This window comes from Anguilla rostrata, chromosome 2 (genome assembly GCF_018555375.3).
Source record: "Anguilla rostrata isolate EN2019 chromosome 2, ASM1855537v3, whole genome shotgun sequence".
NCBI classification, from domain to species: domain Eukaryota; kingdom Metazoa; phylum Chordata; class Actinopteri; order Anguilliformes; family Anguillidae; genus Anguilla; species Anguilla rostrata.
The window spans coordinates 46,649,757-46,666,029 of record NC_057934.1 but is presented as its reverse complement, the minus strand read 5'-3'; the positions used below and the strand labels follow the sequence as shown (position 1 = coordinate 46,666,029).

At 38.3% G+C, this 16,273-nt stretch overlaps 1 protein-coding gene across 2 annotated transcripts; it reads right to left on the bottom strand.

Annotated features, from left to right (window-relative positions):
• Nucleotides 1–287: 287 nt before the first annotated feature.
• LOC135248229 (synaptogyrin-3-like) lies at nucleotides 288–15,779 on the bottom strand. Of its 2 annotated transcripts, none has more exons than XM_064322597.1 (4): nucleotides 15,333–15,753; nucleotides 7,836–8,070; nucleotides 6,244–6,389; nucleotides 288–3,834 (listed from the first exon to the last, which is right to left on the bottom strand). In XM_064322597.1, exons 1-4 carry the CDS (start codon nucleotides 15,432–15,434, stop codon nucleotides 3,631–3,633), a joined length of 687 nt encoding a protein of 228 aa, XP_064178667.1. In that variant the 5' UTR covers nucleotides 15,435–15,753; the 3' UTR covers nucleotides 288–3,630. The 2 variants fall into 2 exon arrangements, with proteins under 2 accessions (XP_064178667.1, XP_064178668.1); XM_064322598.1 differs by lacking the exon at nucleotides 288–3,834 and adding an exon at nucleotides 3,841–5,585 and having other exon boundaries at nucleotides 15,333–15,779.
• Nucleotides 15,780–16,273: the final 494 nt, after the last annotated feature.

Sequence of the window (16,273 nt, the reverse complement as noted above, 5' to 3'; positions counted from 1 at the left end):
ATTTATTTGGCCATGAGTCTGATCAGACTGTTTTAATGCGATCCTTGTGCAACTGCCTCAAATCTTGAAATGGGGATGCAAATTTTAAATGCTGCATATTAAATGGCAATTATTTAGTCTAATTCACACAATCTTGCTACAATGAAATGCATCAGCGCTTATTTTCATGACCTGAAAGACAAGTGCAATCTAAACCAATGCAGTTTGACAAGCAGTGGTGCTTACTAACCATACCTTCTACAGAAAAAAACTGGCCATTATACTTAAGGAAAACATAACCCATGCTGTAAAATTGGTCCAAGTATTTTAATGAGTGCATTATCAGTACAGGAAACACACGACCTTGAACAGTTTAAACAGAGTCCATTAAGATATACTGAATTACAATCAATATCACTTGAGTACATGACCCTATCTCACAGCGTACAGATACATTAGGGATGTGTTACCACAGATTACACTATGAACTGTTAAGAGGAACTGTCACGCACTCCCAAACCTGCTCCCAGCCAGGGATTATCTCAAATGTTATAAGATAAAAGAAAAAAGGTTCCAGCTCCAAGATTTCTCTGTACTGCATTATTTTTTAATCATTATCATAATTTGCTAAGGTTGAATTCAGTCATAGGTAAACTGATTTTTGTATTTTATTTGAGGAACAAAAAGAACACCTTGCTCATTCCCCCCCTGTATAAAGAATAAACTCTTTTAAAGCACAGATTTTACTAACATTAGCACCTAGAACTTCTGGAATACAGTCAACTTTTTGTCATACAGCGTTTGTTTTCATATATTCTATTGTGTTTGTAGGCCTTTCCAAGCATTGCAACATGCTCCAGAAAATTTGGGAAAGTTCAGGAATACATCAGTAAGTTCAGAGAACTTACTGCCAAACAAGGCCTTTCACTGTCTCATCATCTGCACAGATTTTGCACCAAGACAGCACTCTCATGCAGATTACTCAGGCAGACTCAAGGTATAACTTGAAGAGTTGCTGTTGTGGGACGAGATGAGGAAAACCCTCTCTGCTGCATCACTCTCTAGCCAATTGTGCATTGCCCCACAGCACAGTCACGATTTGATTCTGAACCAATGGATCAATGAACACATATATGCTGATGAATTAATTAATCAAAAATGAGTGCTTTAGCGGGATGCATTGTTTGGGAGGACCAAATGATATATATTATTATATATATTATATATATTTAGCCATGAAGCACTCATTGGTTTACTGTTATATATCATCAGCTTCCTTTTTCATTTATATAGTGAATCACATTTATTAAGACATTTTCAGAAACAAGGCAGTGGAAACACACAGGTGTACAACAGCAGCACCCCACCTGCTTTTGACAAGCAACAGTCCTTTTGATTGTAAAATCAGTTAAAATCCTTGACCAGTGTTAGTCTAACTGGGCATACAGTGTACAGTGTAAAGTCACAAGTCACAATAAGTCTCAATTTTCATTTTCATTCTCAATTTTAAGTTTATTTTTCCATTACATTTTTTGTTTATTTTGCTTGACTGAAAGCAGTTATTATACATTATGATCCATTATGCATCAATCACATTTATATTTAACCAGTGGTACCCAGCCAGAAACTTGCAATGTTTCTTTTATAAATACAGATATACAATAGGAATAAAAAATTAAAATAATCAAGAGATACAGTAGTTTAAGTCAATGACATGTCTGATAATGTGTATTTTGATTTGATAATACAAACAGTAGCTTTAGAACCATAATACATTCACAAGGACCAATTATCAAAATCTTAATCTGACATAATTTTGAGGCATAAAATGATACATAGATTTATGATTTACAGTATAAAATGACAAACTGAAATAGGACTAGCTAATGACATTGCTAGGTGTTCCCATGGAATGTACAAATATATATGACAGTTTTGATAAGAAATGCTACCAGAACAATTATGTCAACTTATAGAATTTGCAAAAAAAGAAACGCATTTGATATTTGAAATTTTTTTATTAGTTATGGACAATACTGTTAATATCTAATTAACTTTATTTTAATACAGGATACCACCAGTATAGTGTGCTGCTTCTAATATTACACTTGGTCCAGAAGATTGGGACCACTGCCATAAATTCTTCTCTTTTCGAGGCTGATTAAACTGAACTTTTGAGAGGATCCCTTGATAGTACCATTGGTTAAAAAGTGGTATGCAATACAATGTAGGCATTGTGTGCTTACATTCACACTGATACAGATTTTCACTTTGTAACACCATTGAATTTGACAACCTTTAATATACTGTATTCTACCAAGATCTTACATCTACTTACAGTAGACAGGGGTAACACTTGCTCTTGATAATCTTTTTACTTTTATACAGACCTAGAATACCTAATACATAAACTTTTACAAACCAGACAGGCCATTGGCTTGTATCACAAGGAGTATTATGAATCATCATTAAAACACTGAACAAAGCTATCTACAATGAGGTGTCTTTAAGCTGCATACATTTTTACCCAGTGCTCTCACTGAAGACAACTTCAAAATTTACCTAAAGACAACACTTGGCTTGACAGAAATCACTGCATGACAAAGTTTGACAGCTTATAATAAGAAAAGATATTTAATTAGAACACTCATTATACGGTGACATTCTGCTGATCTTTTAGGTATTTTTTATGGTTCTTTTGTATATATTTGCATTTTGTTGCAAAGTGTTTGAATTTACAGCATATAGGAATCTCGTATTTTCAAGTCATTATCCATAATGTATGGCACTGTGTTCATTTTTAATACTGGAACTGGTAATATAATCCATTCCAAGCGCAACCGATAAAATGTAATATACATGAATGCAAACCTGCCATTGCCAATCTCATGACACGTAGGGTTTTGTAGTTTTTCCTTGACCCCTTGAAATAACAAAAAAATATTTTTTATTCCTCAAAGTAATTACTAAAGTAATTGCTGTATTACTTTTTACGGCCTCTATTCTCTTTTCAAATGAAGCACAGTTAGGGCCACTATCAGTGGAAGGCTTTCTTGTGCTTGAATGGATTTAAATGAAACTAAATAAATGATTTAAATAAGTACACATGATGCTCCAATTTCCTGTATAAAGGAAAGGAAAATAAGTCTGACAGAGATAACACAGAGAGGAGCCTTAGTAAACCATGTAAGTGTATTTGACCACATACTGTTTCGGGTTCTATAGCAGAAACATGTTGGATTGAGTGAAAATAGAAGAAAACAGAGACTGTCTCTACTCACTAAAATTAAACAAGTCCAGTTCACAGGAGGAACACTACAGGTTTCATTCAGTGCTTGTATTGTATATGGATTACTTTGCTGGGCACCACTACCCAAGATTTAGCTAGGGCCTACCTAGCTACCCACCTATCCGGACAGACATGAAAGTACAACCAACATACTGCTCCTGTACAGAATGTCACAGCACAACTACCTATGAACACTAGTACACTGCCCAAGGTCATTGGGCAGCTACATAAAGAAACTGACTTCATGGGTAAACAGTAGACATCCACCCAGTGAAACAGCACTGTACCACACTCAGATCAGATGCATTATTCTCTTTTTTGTTTTCTTCTTAATTGTGACAGACTTTCCCATCAGCACCAATCTAGTAAGTTGGCACCTGGTAGCCCTTGGGGCTGGTCTGGAGGTTCTCGGTGAAAGGAGGGCTCTGGTAGGTTTCGGTCGTCTCCATAGCGGTGCCGGTGGGGTAGGGTTGGATGGTGGGGTTGCCATCGACGTGGTCCGTGGTAAAAAGGGTCATGTCTGTGCCCAACAGGTACTTCTGCACAGCCCTCACAGTCAGCCCAGCCTTCAACAGGATTAATGGGTTAGTGCTACTGGCTATGTGCGTCAGACTGGAGCTGTCTGATTAGTCAAAGATGTTGAGTCATGCTCGCCTGTCTGTGTGTCTGTGGGCAGTAATTACCTAGCCTGAATTTAATTGTGCTCAGTACATACATCTGTATCCCAAAGATATGCTGTTCTTGTAAAGGGAGAGTAGGACCAATGTGGTTTTGATAGATATCTTAATGTTGGTGTATGCATTTTAGCAGCTGTTAAACTGAGGCAAATGGGCTTAGTAAGTTTTTCTCAAGGCACTCTCTGGTTCTTCACTGCAAAGAGTAGATGGATAATTTGGGAATCAGCTCTTAACTGTGGGACCTTCAGCCACAACTGCATTAGAAAAGTGACAGGACCCTTCACAGAAAGAGCCCACAGATGGTGAAAGTCCTCCGATCAACAACATGTCAAAAATGAACTGCAGTTAAAATATAATCTTTGGAAATGGAAGTTGGTGCTGTCAGTTTTGTGCATTGTACAGCATGCAGTCCCAGATACCCAGTTAACTATAGAGTATTCAAAGTACACATCAAATGGAGCACTGTAACAATGGCAACCCCTAAATAAAAGGTGCCACTGTGCTGTATTGTGTGTCAGTTGAGTGCCATACAAGACTCAGCTGACAGTTCATCCAATATTATTTTTAACCAGTGCATAGTCCATCTCCATAGTCCATAGTCCATTGAGATTTGCGACCTTGAAAACTGAATTACGTGTTTGTTATCTGGAAGCAGTTAAATAGGTGATTTAGGCAGAATATCTGTGAGCAACTATAACACATTATATATACAAAGAGAGCCAGGTTATGGACCCTAACTCCTGAATCCCTGTTCAAACAACTTTCCATTCTTTTTTTAAAATCTTGCATCTCTAGACCCACCTGAATTTAGAATGTCCAATTCACAAACTATGTGCAAGCATGTTCATATATAGCCCCTGCTGCTGGCTTGGGAGAGTGAAGACAATTCGGAAGTTCTCCTCCGAAACACAGTGTCAGCCAGATGCCACAGGTGCGGAGAAGACCCAATCATACACGTGGGCAGAGAGCAAGCCACAGGCACCCAGATGGACAACAGGAGTAGCTCAAGCAGTGAGCACTGCAATCCTCGCTGACTGAATCCCTCCCATAAATCACTTGGGCAGCGTGAAGCCAATTGAGCGCTGCTACTGTGCGGCTGTCAACCATAGTCGCCACTGGCACGGGTTGGTTTCAATCCAAGGCCATGGTGCTCACTCATGCACTGCAATCTGCACTTTTACTGAGTGAGCTACCCAGCAGCCCAAATGAACAGCACTCCATTCTACACTTTTCAGAGTAGGACTTAAAGCTTGTATGATAACAAAATTCTGCAATGGACAATATTTGAACTTCAGTCATCACTACACCAAAAAGAATACTCCTGGCAAAGAGGAGTGTCAAACTCAAACTGGAGCATGTGGAATTCTGTGTGTTACTTTCGCATGCTTATAAGGAAATAGCCTTAACTTGGTTAAAAATCTGTGAATAATTTGCAGTCATTACATTACGTCATCTGGAAAGGCATTAGTTAGGCAGTTAGTTGTGGGGAAAGGCCTATAAAATTCCCCATTTGCACAATTAGTGCTGATGGCTGGCTACACCACAGAAGAAGTGGGTGGTTGTTTAGAGAGCAGTCTCTCTGTGTCCTCCACAAAGGCAATGTTTTTAAATCTGCCTAAGGTTAAGAGACACAGATACCCCTGAAATACAAAACAGACAACTGCCATTAAAACAACAAAGCCTGAAGACAATAGAAAACACTCAATGTTAGTATGTACACCTTGGTTAACTATTGTCAAGATTAGGTAGGTTCATAACGTGACTCCATCTCTTTAACAGCCATGATGGAAACCCATGCGTTTGCAACGGGCAGGCATGGCATCCCTCAACTGAAGTAATCATCTCCAGTTGTCCTGTTCTTTATTGCACTGGGGTAATGACTGTGGGTCAGTCACCAGGGCATCAGGACTTATCCTGAGCCTGATGGCAGCACTGTCTGCACTTTGATAAATGACTCGGCTCACCACTTTAGAACACATACAAGGTTGTTTAGAGCCCTGTCAATTCCAATCATGCCCTGGGGCTGCTGGGTCTGAAAGAAATGGACTGGCAGACTATGAAGTGGGAACCGACTGTGGACATTATGGGTAATTCCAGCATCTGGACAGCTTTACAGCAGGCAACTCATCTATTCACCTCAACCAGCTTTTACCTTCACACTGGCCCAAACTTTCCCCTGAGGTGTTTAACTTTCTGTCAGTCAGTGTTTGTGCAGGGAAAACCAATGGGATCCATATACTGCTCTTATACTCTCCATAATTTGGTTTCACAAGAGGAACAGGAGGAGCATTCACTCACCCAGGTGATGATGGAGAAAAATGAGAAGGCTATAGCAGCCCTGGCAGCGTCTGCACCCTGATTCAGGGGCAGCTCTCTCGGGGAGGTGCGCTGCCACTGATTGGCCAGGAAGCAGAATCCAACAAACCACAGAAATGCCCAGAAACCTGCAATGAAAAGGGAGACCATCTCACAGCAGGTAAAAATGCCCTACAGAACTCCTATTCACTGGAGTTTGAGCATGATTTGATGATCACTATTCATTGTGTAATGTACTTCATCTGTAAACTCCATTTTACCACTTGCCATTTTTTTTAGCTTTTAATGGAATAGTCCAACTATTTGCGAAATTTGCTTTTTGGCTATTTTACCCATAGTTAGATGATAAGACTGATACAAAAATATTAGACAATATCTCCAGGTTGCACGTTGTGATTCCTTTATGAATGGCTACAGACGGAAGCAACATTATCTTTGCCAAGTGATGGAAATACAACACCTCTCAGCATCTCCAAAAGCTGAGTTATTTACACTTGCATCTTGTGCATTTATGACTAGTAAAATAAAAAAAGAAAACAAAAAACAAGATCTTAGTTGTTTTAGAGGCAGGTAAATTCAGAACTATAATTGAGAAATAACCATGTATCATCCATTGGGCGCAGTGATTCATAGCTGTATTATTAGACTATTAAGTGCATTAAGTATTATTAAATCCATTAAATCATCTCTTAATCAGAACATTGGCTTGCATTCAAAGACAAGGGCAATCAGTCTGTAATTATTTGTTTTCCAGTACTGCTAAGGAAAAATTAAATTCCAGTTAAAACAATTGAAGGTTTGTGTCTGCTCTTCACAGCCCCTTGTAAATTAGTTCACACTCTCATAAGTCAGTCCTAATTGGGATGGTTTTCCTCTTTTCTGCTTCCTAGAATTAATGTAAACCTTCATTTAACCAGGGAAGGTCCCACTGAGATTACAAATCTCTTTTTCAAGGGACAATGGAGATATACTTGGCAAGGTGAGATGAGAGATGCTGCAGTACCCAATCAGTACTGATAGGAAATTGGACAGTGGTGGTCTAGGGAGCTAGTGAAGCACCTCATTCTAGTGGAGCAGCAGTGTGGCAAAGTGATTAGGTCACTTGACATGCCAGAAGGTTGCCAGAAGGTTGATGTTTGAATTTCAGGATTTCAGGGAAGCATCGTCATTGTGCCCAGGAGGGAACACCAACATCGCACCCCTGAATAGAAGTGTCCCACAAACAATGGATTCCGGCAGGTGCTCTACTTTATGTAGAAACTGTATCTTTGGTGAGGTCAATTTAAAGTGTTCACATTGATGTCTGCTCCATTTGGCTTCCTGCAGCATGCCTGAATGTGTTCTGATCGATAATAATATTGTTGCTTATGCAGAGATCCAATGTCTGTAATGTGCCCAGTGTTTGAAACCAAAGCCTTTCTAAAGGCATGATTGCAGTTTTCTCCTGGAAAACATGCCAGTTTGCATCTGAAGAGTGAATGTACAAAACCCCATCTATTTTTTTAGCGGATCTGGAGTATCCCCTGCATATTTCCACAGGCCCACAGTGCAGAGCAAATGGCTATTACTGTTACCTGAAAACCCCATCTCCAAGAGGACAGCCTTCTTCCTGTCTTTAACACTGCTTATCTGTGGGAAGTAAATGTCCAAGGCAAAGAAAAATATGCTAGCTAGAAATGCAATGACTCCAATGGTAATCCCATAGTTACAGGCATCGTTGTTCTTGTTGAAAATACAGTGCAGTCTTTCACTTCCACTGTTAATGTAGCCTTCATTCACAATGGAGCCAAACACCACAATGGAGAAGATCTGCAATGGAAGAGAGGAGAGTGGGGTAAGCACTGCGGAGGCATTGTCTGAAAGTATACACTTAACAGGAGGCTGATAACTCTGCATTGTAAACTGAAGTAATGGGTTCTGTGTGTTGTCAACCTCTTCACAAAAACAATATAGTTGGTGCACATAGTGTATGCTTGTCAAAGATGCTTTTCCCTGAAGTGTTTACATTTGAAAGATAAATGTTAGCCATAAGCCCTATGACAGCAAAGAAAATGCAGTACATACACTAGACATAGACAAAAATGTTTTCAACAGAAGCCATAATGATACAAGACTATGCACTGGGGTTTGTCGTTAATGTGTGCCTAATTTGTAAACAGCCTCAAGCAATGGTTTCTATCTACACTGTGCATTTTCATTATTTACATGATAAATTGACCTATAAGAACTCATCTCAAGAAAATAGCTTGTAACTTCCATAATTGGTATAGGTACAATCTACAATTGTATGATAATCAACTGATAGTAGAAGGTATGGATGAATCAGAATTTCAATACCCTATTCAGAAATGCACAGATAATGCATACTATGATCATTTGTTTATATTAATACTTTATTAATATTGAATTAATATTATATTATTATTATTCGTTTTTATTCGTATTTTTCTCTACATTTGAGCAGCCATTTTGCTCTCATATCTTACCATTTACTATCACAGCAGTTATCTTTCACCGCGAGATTTTACATACAAATGGACACAGCACATCATACATCAAGGCTTTCCACCCTTGAGCAAACGTTAATTTTTAATTTTTTTTTTATTGGTTTAACAAATCTGGGGAATCTGTAAGTGAAGCTCAATTTTGGCATCAATGCACTTCAGCACCTTTCTGTGCCTTTCAATGAAACCTGTGTATATTCATTCAGTCATTGTTCAGATGACAAATTCACACTGGCAGAATAAGGTCATATTATTTACACAGTGACTGAAACACGGAAAAGCCAGGGGCTTTCCCCTCTCTGATTCTGCCTAGCGACAATCACATTCGCCTATTAGCAGGGAGACTTGAAAATGTTTTCATTTACACCAGGGTATGAACACAGGCCTTTCGAGCCCCTGTGTCACACAATGAGTGAGCGCTACACCGACAAGCTTTTAGTACAGTAGAAATAACTGTTTCTACTGACAAGTGCAATGCCACATATTACAGAAAATAATAATGCCATTATTTGTGGTTCAACTGTGCTGGGAAATATAAGGACTGTGATGGAAAGGATTAAGTAGGCATATTATGGTTTTTTAGTGTCAGCTTTTCCCGGTAAAGAAAGCCAGCGTATCTTAAGTAGATCCATTATTTTGGTGGGTGCTTCCTGATTGACCTTCAGAAAGTAATACAAAATTACAGGCATGGTGCATTTTCTATGAAATCTCACCATGAAAACAGAACTGAAGTGTGTAATTGTGTTGCAGCAGAGCTTTGTAACTGATACTTTAACTTTAAAGTCATCATGTATATGCTCCAGATTTAGTTTCTCATGGTTATATGTCACACCCACATGCAAGTTTGCATAACCAGTGAGTGAAAAGACACACAACACTCAAGAGTTTAACCCCATACCGTTAGCACTCCTATTTACTTAATGAATGTGTGCTTTTTGTATGTATGCCTTGTCATGTCCATGTCAATAATGATAAAATGGTTAAATACTAATATCAAATACATCCATGAACGTAAGAAGTGAAGAGAACATCAACCATTTAGACACAGTTGTTCCTCCTTCCTTTGATTTGCACAAAAATGAATATATCTGATGATAATTATTTTATCTATATATATATACGGGAAGGAGTGAGCTGGTGATACTATCTAAGCATCAGATGAGTAATAAGCTATTTTTAGCTGTGGAACTCCGTAAAATGACGTAAATGAGACTTCTCTGTAGCCATGGAAACAGCAGCTATCCAACCATTGGAAAGATTTCCTGCACGCAAGACAGCAAGTGCAGATCAATGATACTCTAAAATATGTCACTCCATTCAATGCTTGACAGCAGAACATATTTTTGCAATGAACTAGAAAAATGAGCAAATATCGCTCGTATAAATTAACATTCAACTCTTGATTCTTCCAAAATTCTGTTACCCACTAATGACATGTTACCAATTTCAAAGCAAATTAGAAAGAGCATTAGAATTGCAGTCAATGTAACATAATAGCCATGTTACATGTATGAAATACACTGAATATATGTACTTTGTAATTATTCATATGTTTTTAAGTGTTTTAACTGTTTTCTAGAAACTAACATTAATTTGAATTTACAAGCAGGTATTGAGTAAGAATGAGTTTCTCATGAGTACATTCCATGTCATTCTCTTGATGATACCAGTCATAAAGTGAAACTGTAATGCATTAAACTGTTTGTTCAAATATTACTTTCACTACAAATCTGAAGCCTAGACCACTTGTATGAAATACACATCACAAGATAAAATATATTAGTTTTAATCCATAATCCTAGTTTGTCAATGACTTACACAACATAAAACTGCTCTCATGGTATTAGATCATTGTATTTGTGTAATGTACACATGCACTTGATTGGCTAAACACTCAGTCTAAACATTCCAAATTCAATGTTTGTATAAACCAGTATTGTAGATTCAACAAAACGTACAGCACTTGCTTTTTGAAAATACAAGCTTAATTAATAATTAAAATATGAACACATTTACGCATCACATATTTTATTCAATCTGCACATAGCACTGTAATTATAAGATACCTTGGCTGGGTTGCTTGAGAACAAGCTTTCTCATGTATGGCATGATTAAAATTCTAATTCAGAAGGAAAATTAACAGAATCTTCCACACCTTTAATTTTGAATATTCACATCCAGATTACTGCAGTATTCCTAAAATTTTATTTCAAAGGAGCAGTTCATATGTAGTTGTATATTTACAATTTCAGAAATATACTTAGGCTACTAACTACGGAATATTATGATGCATGGTGTGGCATACACCCAATCATTAGAAACACCGATAAATGCAAAATAAGCATTCAACCTACAGCCCAGCGCAATACTTAAAGATAGTCCCACGATACACTCATAGCTAGTAACAGTTTTGCAGAGGTTTATTTAGGTCATAAAATATCCCCCAGATACATTATTCCCAGAACTGGAATCAATAATTCTGTCCTTTTTTAATAATAATTCTGTAGTTTTTACTAAATTATGTGCACCTAACATGAAATCAGGGTAGAAGTGGCATCATAGAGCACCAATAAGCATAACAATCATAGAGTGAGAACTATCACTTTTTGAATCCTCAGTGGATTTCATAGTATCTCTAGGTATACATAGTGAGTTTGAGTGGCATGATGGGAAACTGGTGCTTAGTGCTGTGTCCTATTTGCTCAAGCTTTGTCCTCACAGCACACACAGCAAGGGTCTCACAGAGAACAGCAGAATAAACCTCCTGGCTTCCATGTTACTGGAATAAGAAATCTGATCCCAAGGGTCCCACTGTACCCCTGACAGCAGTGGTCCTGTAAGCCTGGGACTGAGAGTCACAGATCAATATAATCACCATGTGCTTACAAAGCAGCAGAATGAAATTAAAAAACTTTTCTAAGAAGTGGAACCTATATCAATAGGATATTTTGATTTGGATTCATAAAAAGGTCTCAGTGCCCCTTGATGTAGCTACCTTAGATATATTTTGCTCCAGTGATATGAAGTACAAGACAATATATGCCATTGTTCTCATGTTTCATTTCAGCTACTTCAATAGCATTCCATTATATGTAAAACATAAAAGACAAAGAAAAAACCATGTTGAATAACATTGCTGAAGACAAGTTCCAAAAAAACATTAATACTTCACAAACTTTTAAATAACAAATTGGAAAAGTACACTAACTGCCATTGTATGACCACTGAGGATATTGAGGATAGATACGGAGTTTTCAACAGAATAACTTCAGCTCAGTAAAAAGTTTTAACATTTAGCTATCCAATACCTGTGAAGAACTGCTGTAGAGTTTTAAAAATAAACTATATGACCAAAGGCATCTGGACACCCCTTGGTCTAGGGCTGTTTTTCGTGGTTTGGCTAGGCCCCCTAGTTGCAGTGAAGGCAAATCTTAATGCTACAGTATACAGTCACATTCTAGATGATTCTGTGCCTCCCCAACAGTTTGGGGAAAGTCCTTTCCTGTTTCAGTATGACTATGTTCCCAGGCACACAGCAAGGTCCATATCAAAATGGTTTAGTCAATAATTATGTGGAAGAACTTGACTAGCCTGCAGAGAGCCCTGGCCTCAACCCCTTCCCACATCTTTGGGATCAATTGGATGGCCAACTACGATGGCCAGGCCTAATCGCCAAATCAGTGCCCAACCTCACTAATGTTCTTCAGGCTGAATGGATGAATATCCCTGCAGAAATGCCTATAAAGCCTTCCCAGAACAGTGGAGGCTGTTATAGCAAGAAAGGGTGGACCAACTCCATATTAATGCCCATAATTTTGAATGAGATGTTGGATGTCAGGTGTCCACATACTTCCGGCTATGTGATGCACATTTAAACAAAACATATACTGTATACATGTGTGTGTTGTGTTGGGACATTAACAGACTGTGCACACAGTGTCTGTGATACTGCAGTTCTAATGGTTCTGTAAATTCTGTAGTTTTATAGTGTTGTGACAGATAACTGTTTCTGGCTTCTGAAGTAGATCGTACTGACTTAACTAAGTGAGTGCATGAATCACTGGATTGACACGCATCTGACAGTATTTTGTACCCATGTGAGGAATTCCAGTTTTGTGCAGGTCAGCATTCTCTTGGCCTTGTAAGCAGACTTAAATATATGGCAATTATCATCTTATGAGCATATGAAATACTCATAAATAGTATTTACGGGCTACTATAGTAGAATAATTTTGTTAACTGTGGTAAATCATTAACTGTAAAAATTAATGAGTGAAAAAGGGCAATAATTATTTAATTAATCAAAAGTTGACCACTGATGAAGACATTGTCTTTCCCATTTAATCTGTTTTGGAAAGACATGTTGTAGTAGAGTTTCTGGCCTGTACAATAATGTCAGACTGGTTTGAATTGTCCCTAAATAATGCTGGCAGGTAGACAGGCATAGTGCTATCACCCTCTGGGGACAAGAGGGCCACAGTTAACTGCTAGATTACCTCATCCTACCCATCATGAAGGAGTGTATGCTTGTCCTGAGCCCAGAATAAACAGATAGACATCACAGTATATGAGTTCTGCAACTTCATTCACTATTGGTCCAGATGTATTCAGCAAAAAGCTCTAAAGCTCCACTGCCATTAAAGCTGCCCATAGGCATATGGTATGAGAAAGGAATCTGTCCCCGCCTGTCAATTCACAATGACTTCCATTAAGCAGAACGAGTGGCTCTGAGCATTCTTCTCAATGTGAATTTTTTTTGGATTAAGCTATTTTTTCCTTATTCTGACGGTTCTATAGTTCTATAGTTTTCCTGTGTCATAGATAACACACTCCAAGAAGCAATTAGGGAACATTGTTTGCAGCATTGCACACCTTGGGTTTTCCCTCACCTTTATGAGTTTACATGGTTCCATTTGCAAATATAATTTAATCATCAGAATCATCTGTTTTGATCAATTACTGACAAAGTGGACACAGATACTAACATCACTACTGTACAAAAAAAAAAAAAACATCAACATCTACATACATTTACATTACTAGCACTGGAATTTGACAGCAGTACTGTAATACAGACTAAATTTAACATTTCCTTACAGTGTAAAACTACAATCACAATTGCCACATGGATGGTAAACCAATCATTGAATAATCACAGGAAGCTATAGAAGAGTAGCTACACCAGATTCCAGGCATGTGATTAGTGGTCACTGATTTCTTATAGGCTATAAATACGGCCTCAGATCAAAACATAACCTAAATAGAGATAGGGACATAAACCAGCTGAGATAAAAGAGGAATCATAATATATCCTAAACGCGTTACCTATACAAACTTGCTATCCAGATCTGAGATAATTCTCCGTATAAATAAAATGTCTGCTCAAAACCTACGCGTGATTTAGCGATTGTCAGTGCTTAAATCATAGCCTTGTGCTCTTCGAATAGTCTAACTTGGAAGTGTTCGGTTTCCTTTGTTTCAACAAGTGCGATATAGAGAGCAGAAGAGAAGCTGAGTAGAGAGAACAATCTGTGCATGTCACACTTAATGTAACATGTACAGCCCCGGGCAATTTAATTCTGTCGTGTTTAATCAGTCACACATAGTGACAGAATAACCTATGTTGTTATAAATCATGTACAATTTGATGCATTCTATCGGGGTTCTAACCATCAAGAAAAGGGTAAGGGTAGTACATGAAGGTACGCAAATCAACATGTATCGGACTTGCTCCCTATGACCAATTCCTTGCAAACATCAACAAGATATGTTACTCGTGAACGCATCCAGTCATGATGGAAGTGAAAGTCGGTGATGACGGCATAGAGGTAGCTTAAGTTTTTGCATTTGACAGGCCTATTAAGCGTAACTTTCAGTTTAAAGGTTTACCGTTCTAAAACCATAATCACAATGTACGGTAGCTATATACGAAAACCATAGTCTTCGTGACTAATGCCCTCAAATAGAACACGAAAGAAATCCCACTGGGGCACGATGCCGAAAATATCGCCTATAAAATATCGGGCAAAAACTGATATTCAGCGTCTGTTCTTCGACTGAGAGACAATACATTTCCTAATTCATAACAAACAACATACTTAAATCATGCATTGGGGTATAAACACATGACCTGTGCTCGCACGCTAGCTTACACTTCCCATGTAAGAAAAAACACTGATGAGCTCATACACCTTTCTTTCGGTAACAGAAAATGCCAAATAGAATAGAACTGAAATCTTAAAATATAATCACATGCAAGTTAATCTGTAGGCTAAACGTTTTGACAACATATACAACAAATAGCTAGGTTATGGTTCGGGAAGGGTTAAACGGGTGAGGTGATCCGACAAAAATATATTTCGTCGTTTTAGTGACAAAAGGTAATGCTTGTATATTATAAATGTTCTTCATAGAATTGAAACAAAATGTATATAATCTACAGAAAACAAACGTCGGTTGGAGGATACATTTCCAAACATTATCAGTAGACTTTTTAACTGGATGGCAGTCGTTTAAAAATCAAATGCAAACACCTGTAACATAAATACGGTATAAATTATTTCTTACCCACGACAATATTCTAAGGATAGTCTGTGGCTGTTTAACAAAGGCGACAGGGTCTAAAGCCCCTCCAGCTCTGCCAGCTCCAAAGGACCCCGCTCCTTCCATCTTTATTCTTTCTGCACTTCAGCTATGGTGCACAGGCTCCGGGCTCGGCGTTTACACTGATAGGTAGGAGCTGTCATGTACACACCCACTGCTTACCAGTGGCGTGCACAAGACTAGCGAGTCCGCGCGCAGCATTGGAGTTACTCGATGACAGCTCTGAATACAGTGGTAGGTTGAAACAGTGCTAGATAGGGAATAATAATCATAACAGTGATTCATGAATAAAAAAAATTAAAAACATTCTCCCTTGCGACCCGGTCAGAAGATAGCCCTGATGAGACAAGTCTCTGCTTGTGGCATGGTATTGTATCTCCGCCTACTTTTCGTAGCGATACACCAGAAAGCGAATACATTATTATCCAAGCGCCGTAGTTGCCTACCGACGTCCATACAATCGAATGCTGTGGTGAGCTGACGACTTAATTGGTCAGTGGGATGTGTTCTGCTTACGCGAGCGTAGCCTCTTCACGGTCATCAAATTTAAGCCCAGCATCATCAACCATATAACGCTTCAGTCAGCACCGCACATTGAGTTGGCTTAATAGAAAGGCAGAGGTAAAGATGAAGTAGAGATGAATGAACGTTTTCAGTTCATATCCATGCGTATTGCAATTCAAGCATATTGCGTGGTGTTTAACTGCGCTATCTTTAGCAATGATCATGCATTCTCCCTTATAGGCTACCTATTTGCAAGAGTTCGTTTTCCTTGCAAATTTCTCTCTAAATTGTGTTGGTTGCTGTTTCCTTTACCCCAGCTATGTAAATGTGACCACCACCAAAATGTATATTCCACTCACAGCACTTCTGGTATACACATAGTGTAAGAATTTTTGAAAACA

Excerpts from the sequence above, each read along its gene's own strand:
- LOC135248229 (XM_064322597.1), bottom strand. The coding sequence starts at position 15,434 with ATGGAAGGAGCGGGGTCCTTTGGAGCTGGCAGAGCTGGAGGGGCTTTA. Across the intron at positions 8,071-15,332 it reads TCCTTAGAATATTGTCGTGG|ATCTTCTCCATTGTGGTGTT; the intron begins GTAAGAAATAAT and ends CTTCCATTGCAG. Across the intron at positions 6,390-7,835 it reads CTTGGAGATGGGGTTTTCAG|GTTTCTGGGCATTTCTGTGG; the intron begins GTAACAGTAATA and ends TTTTCATTGCAG.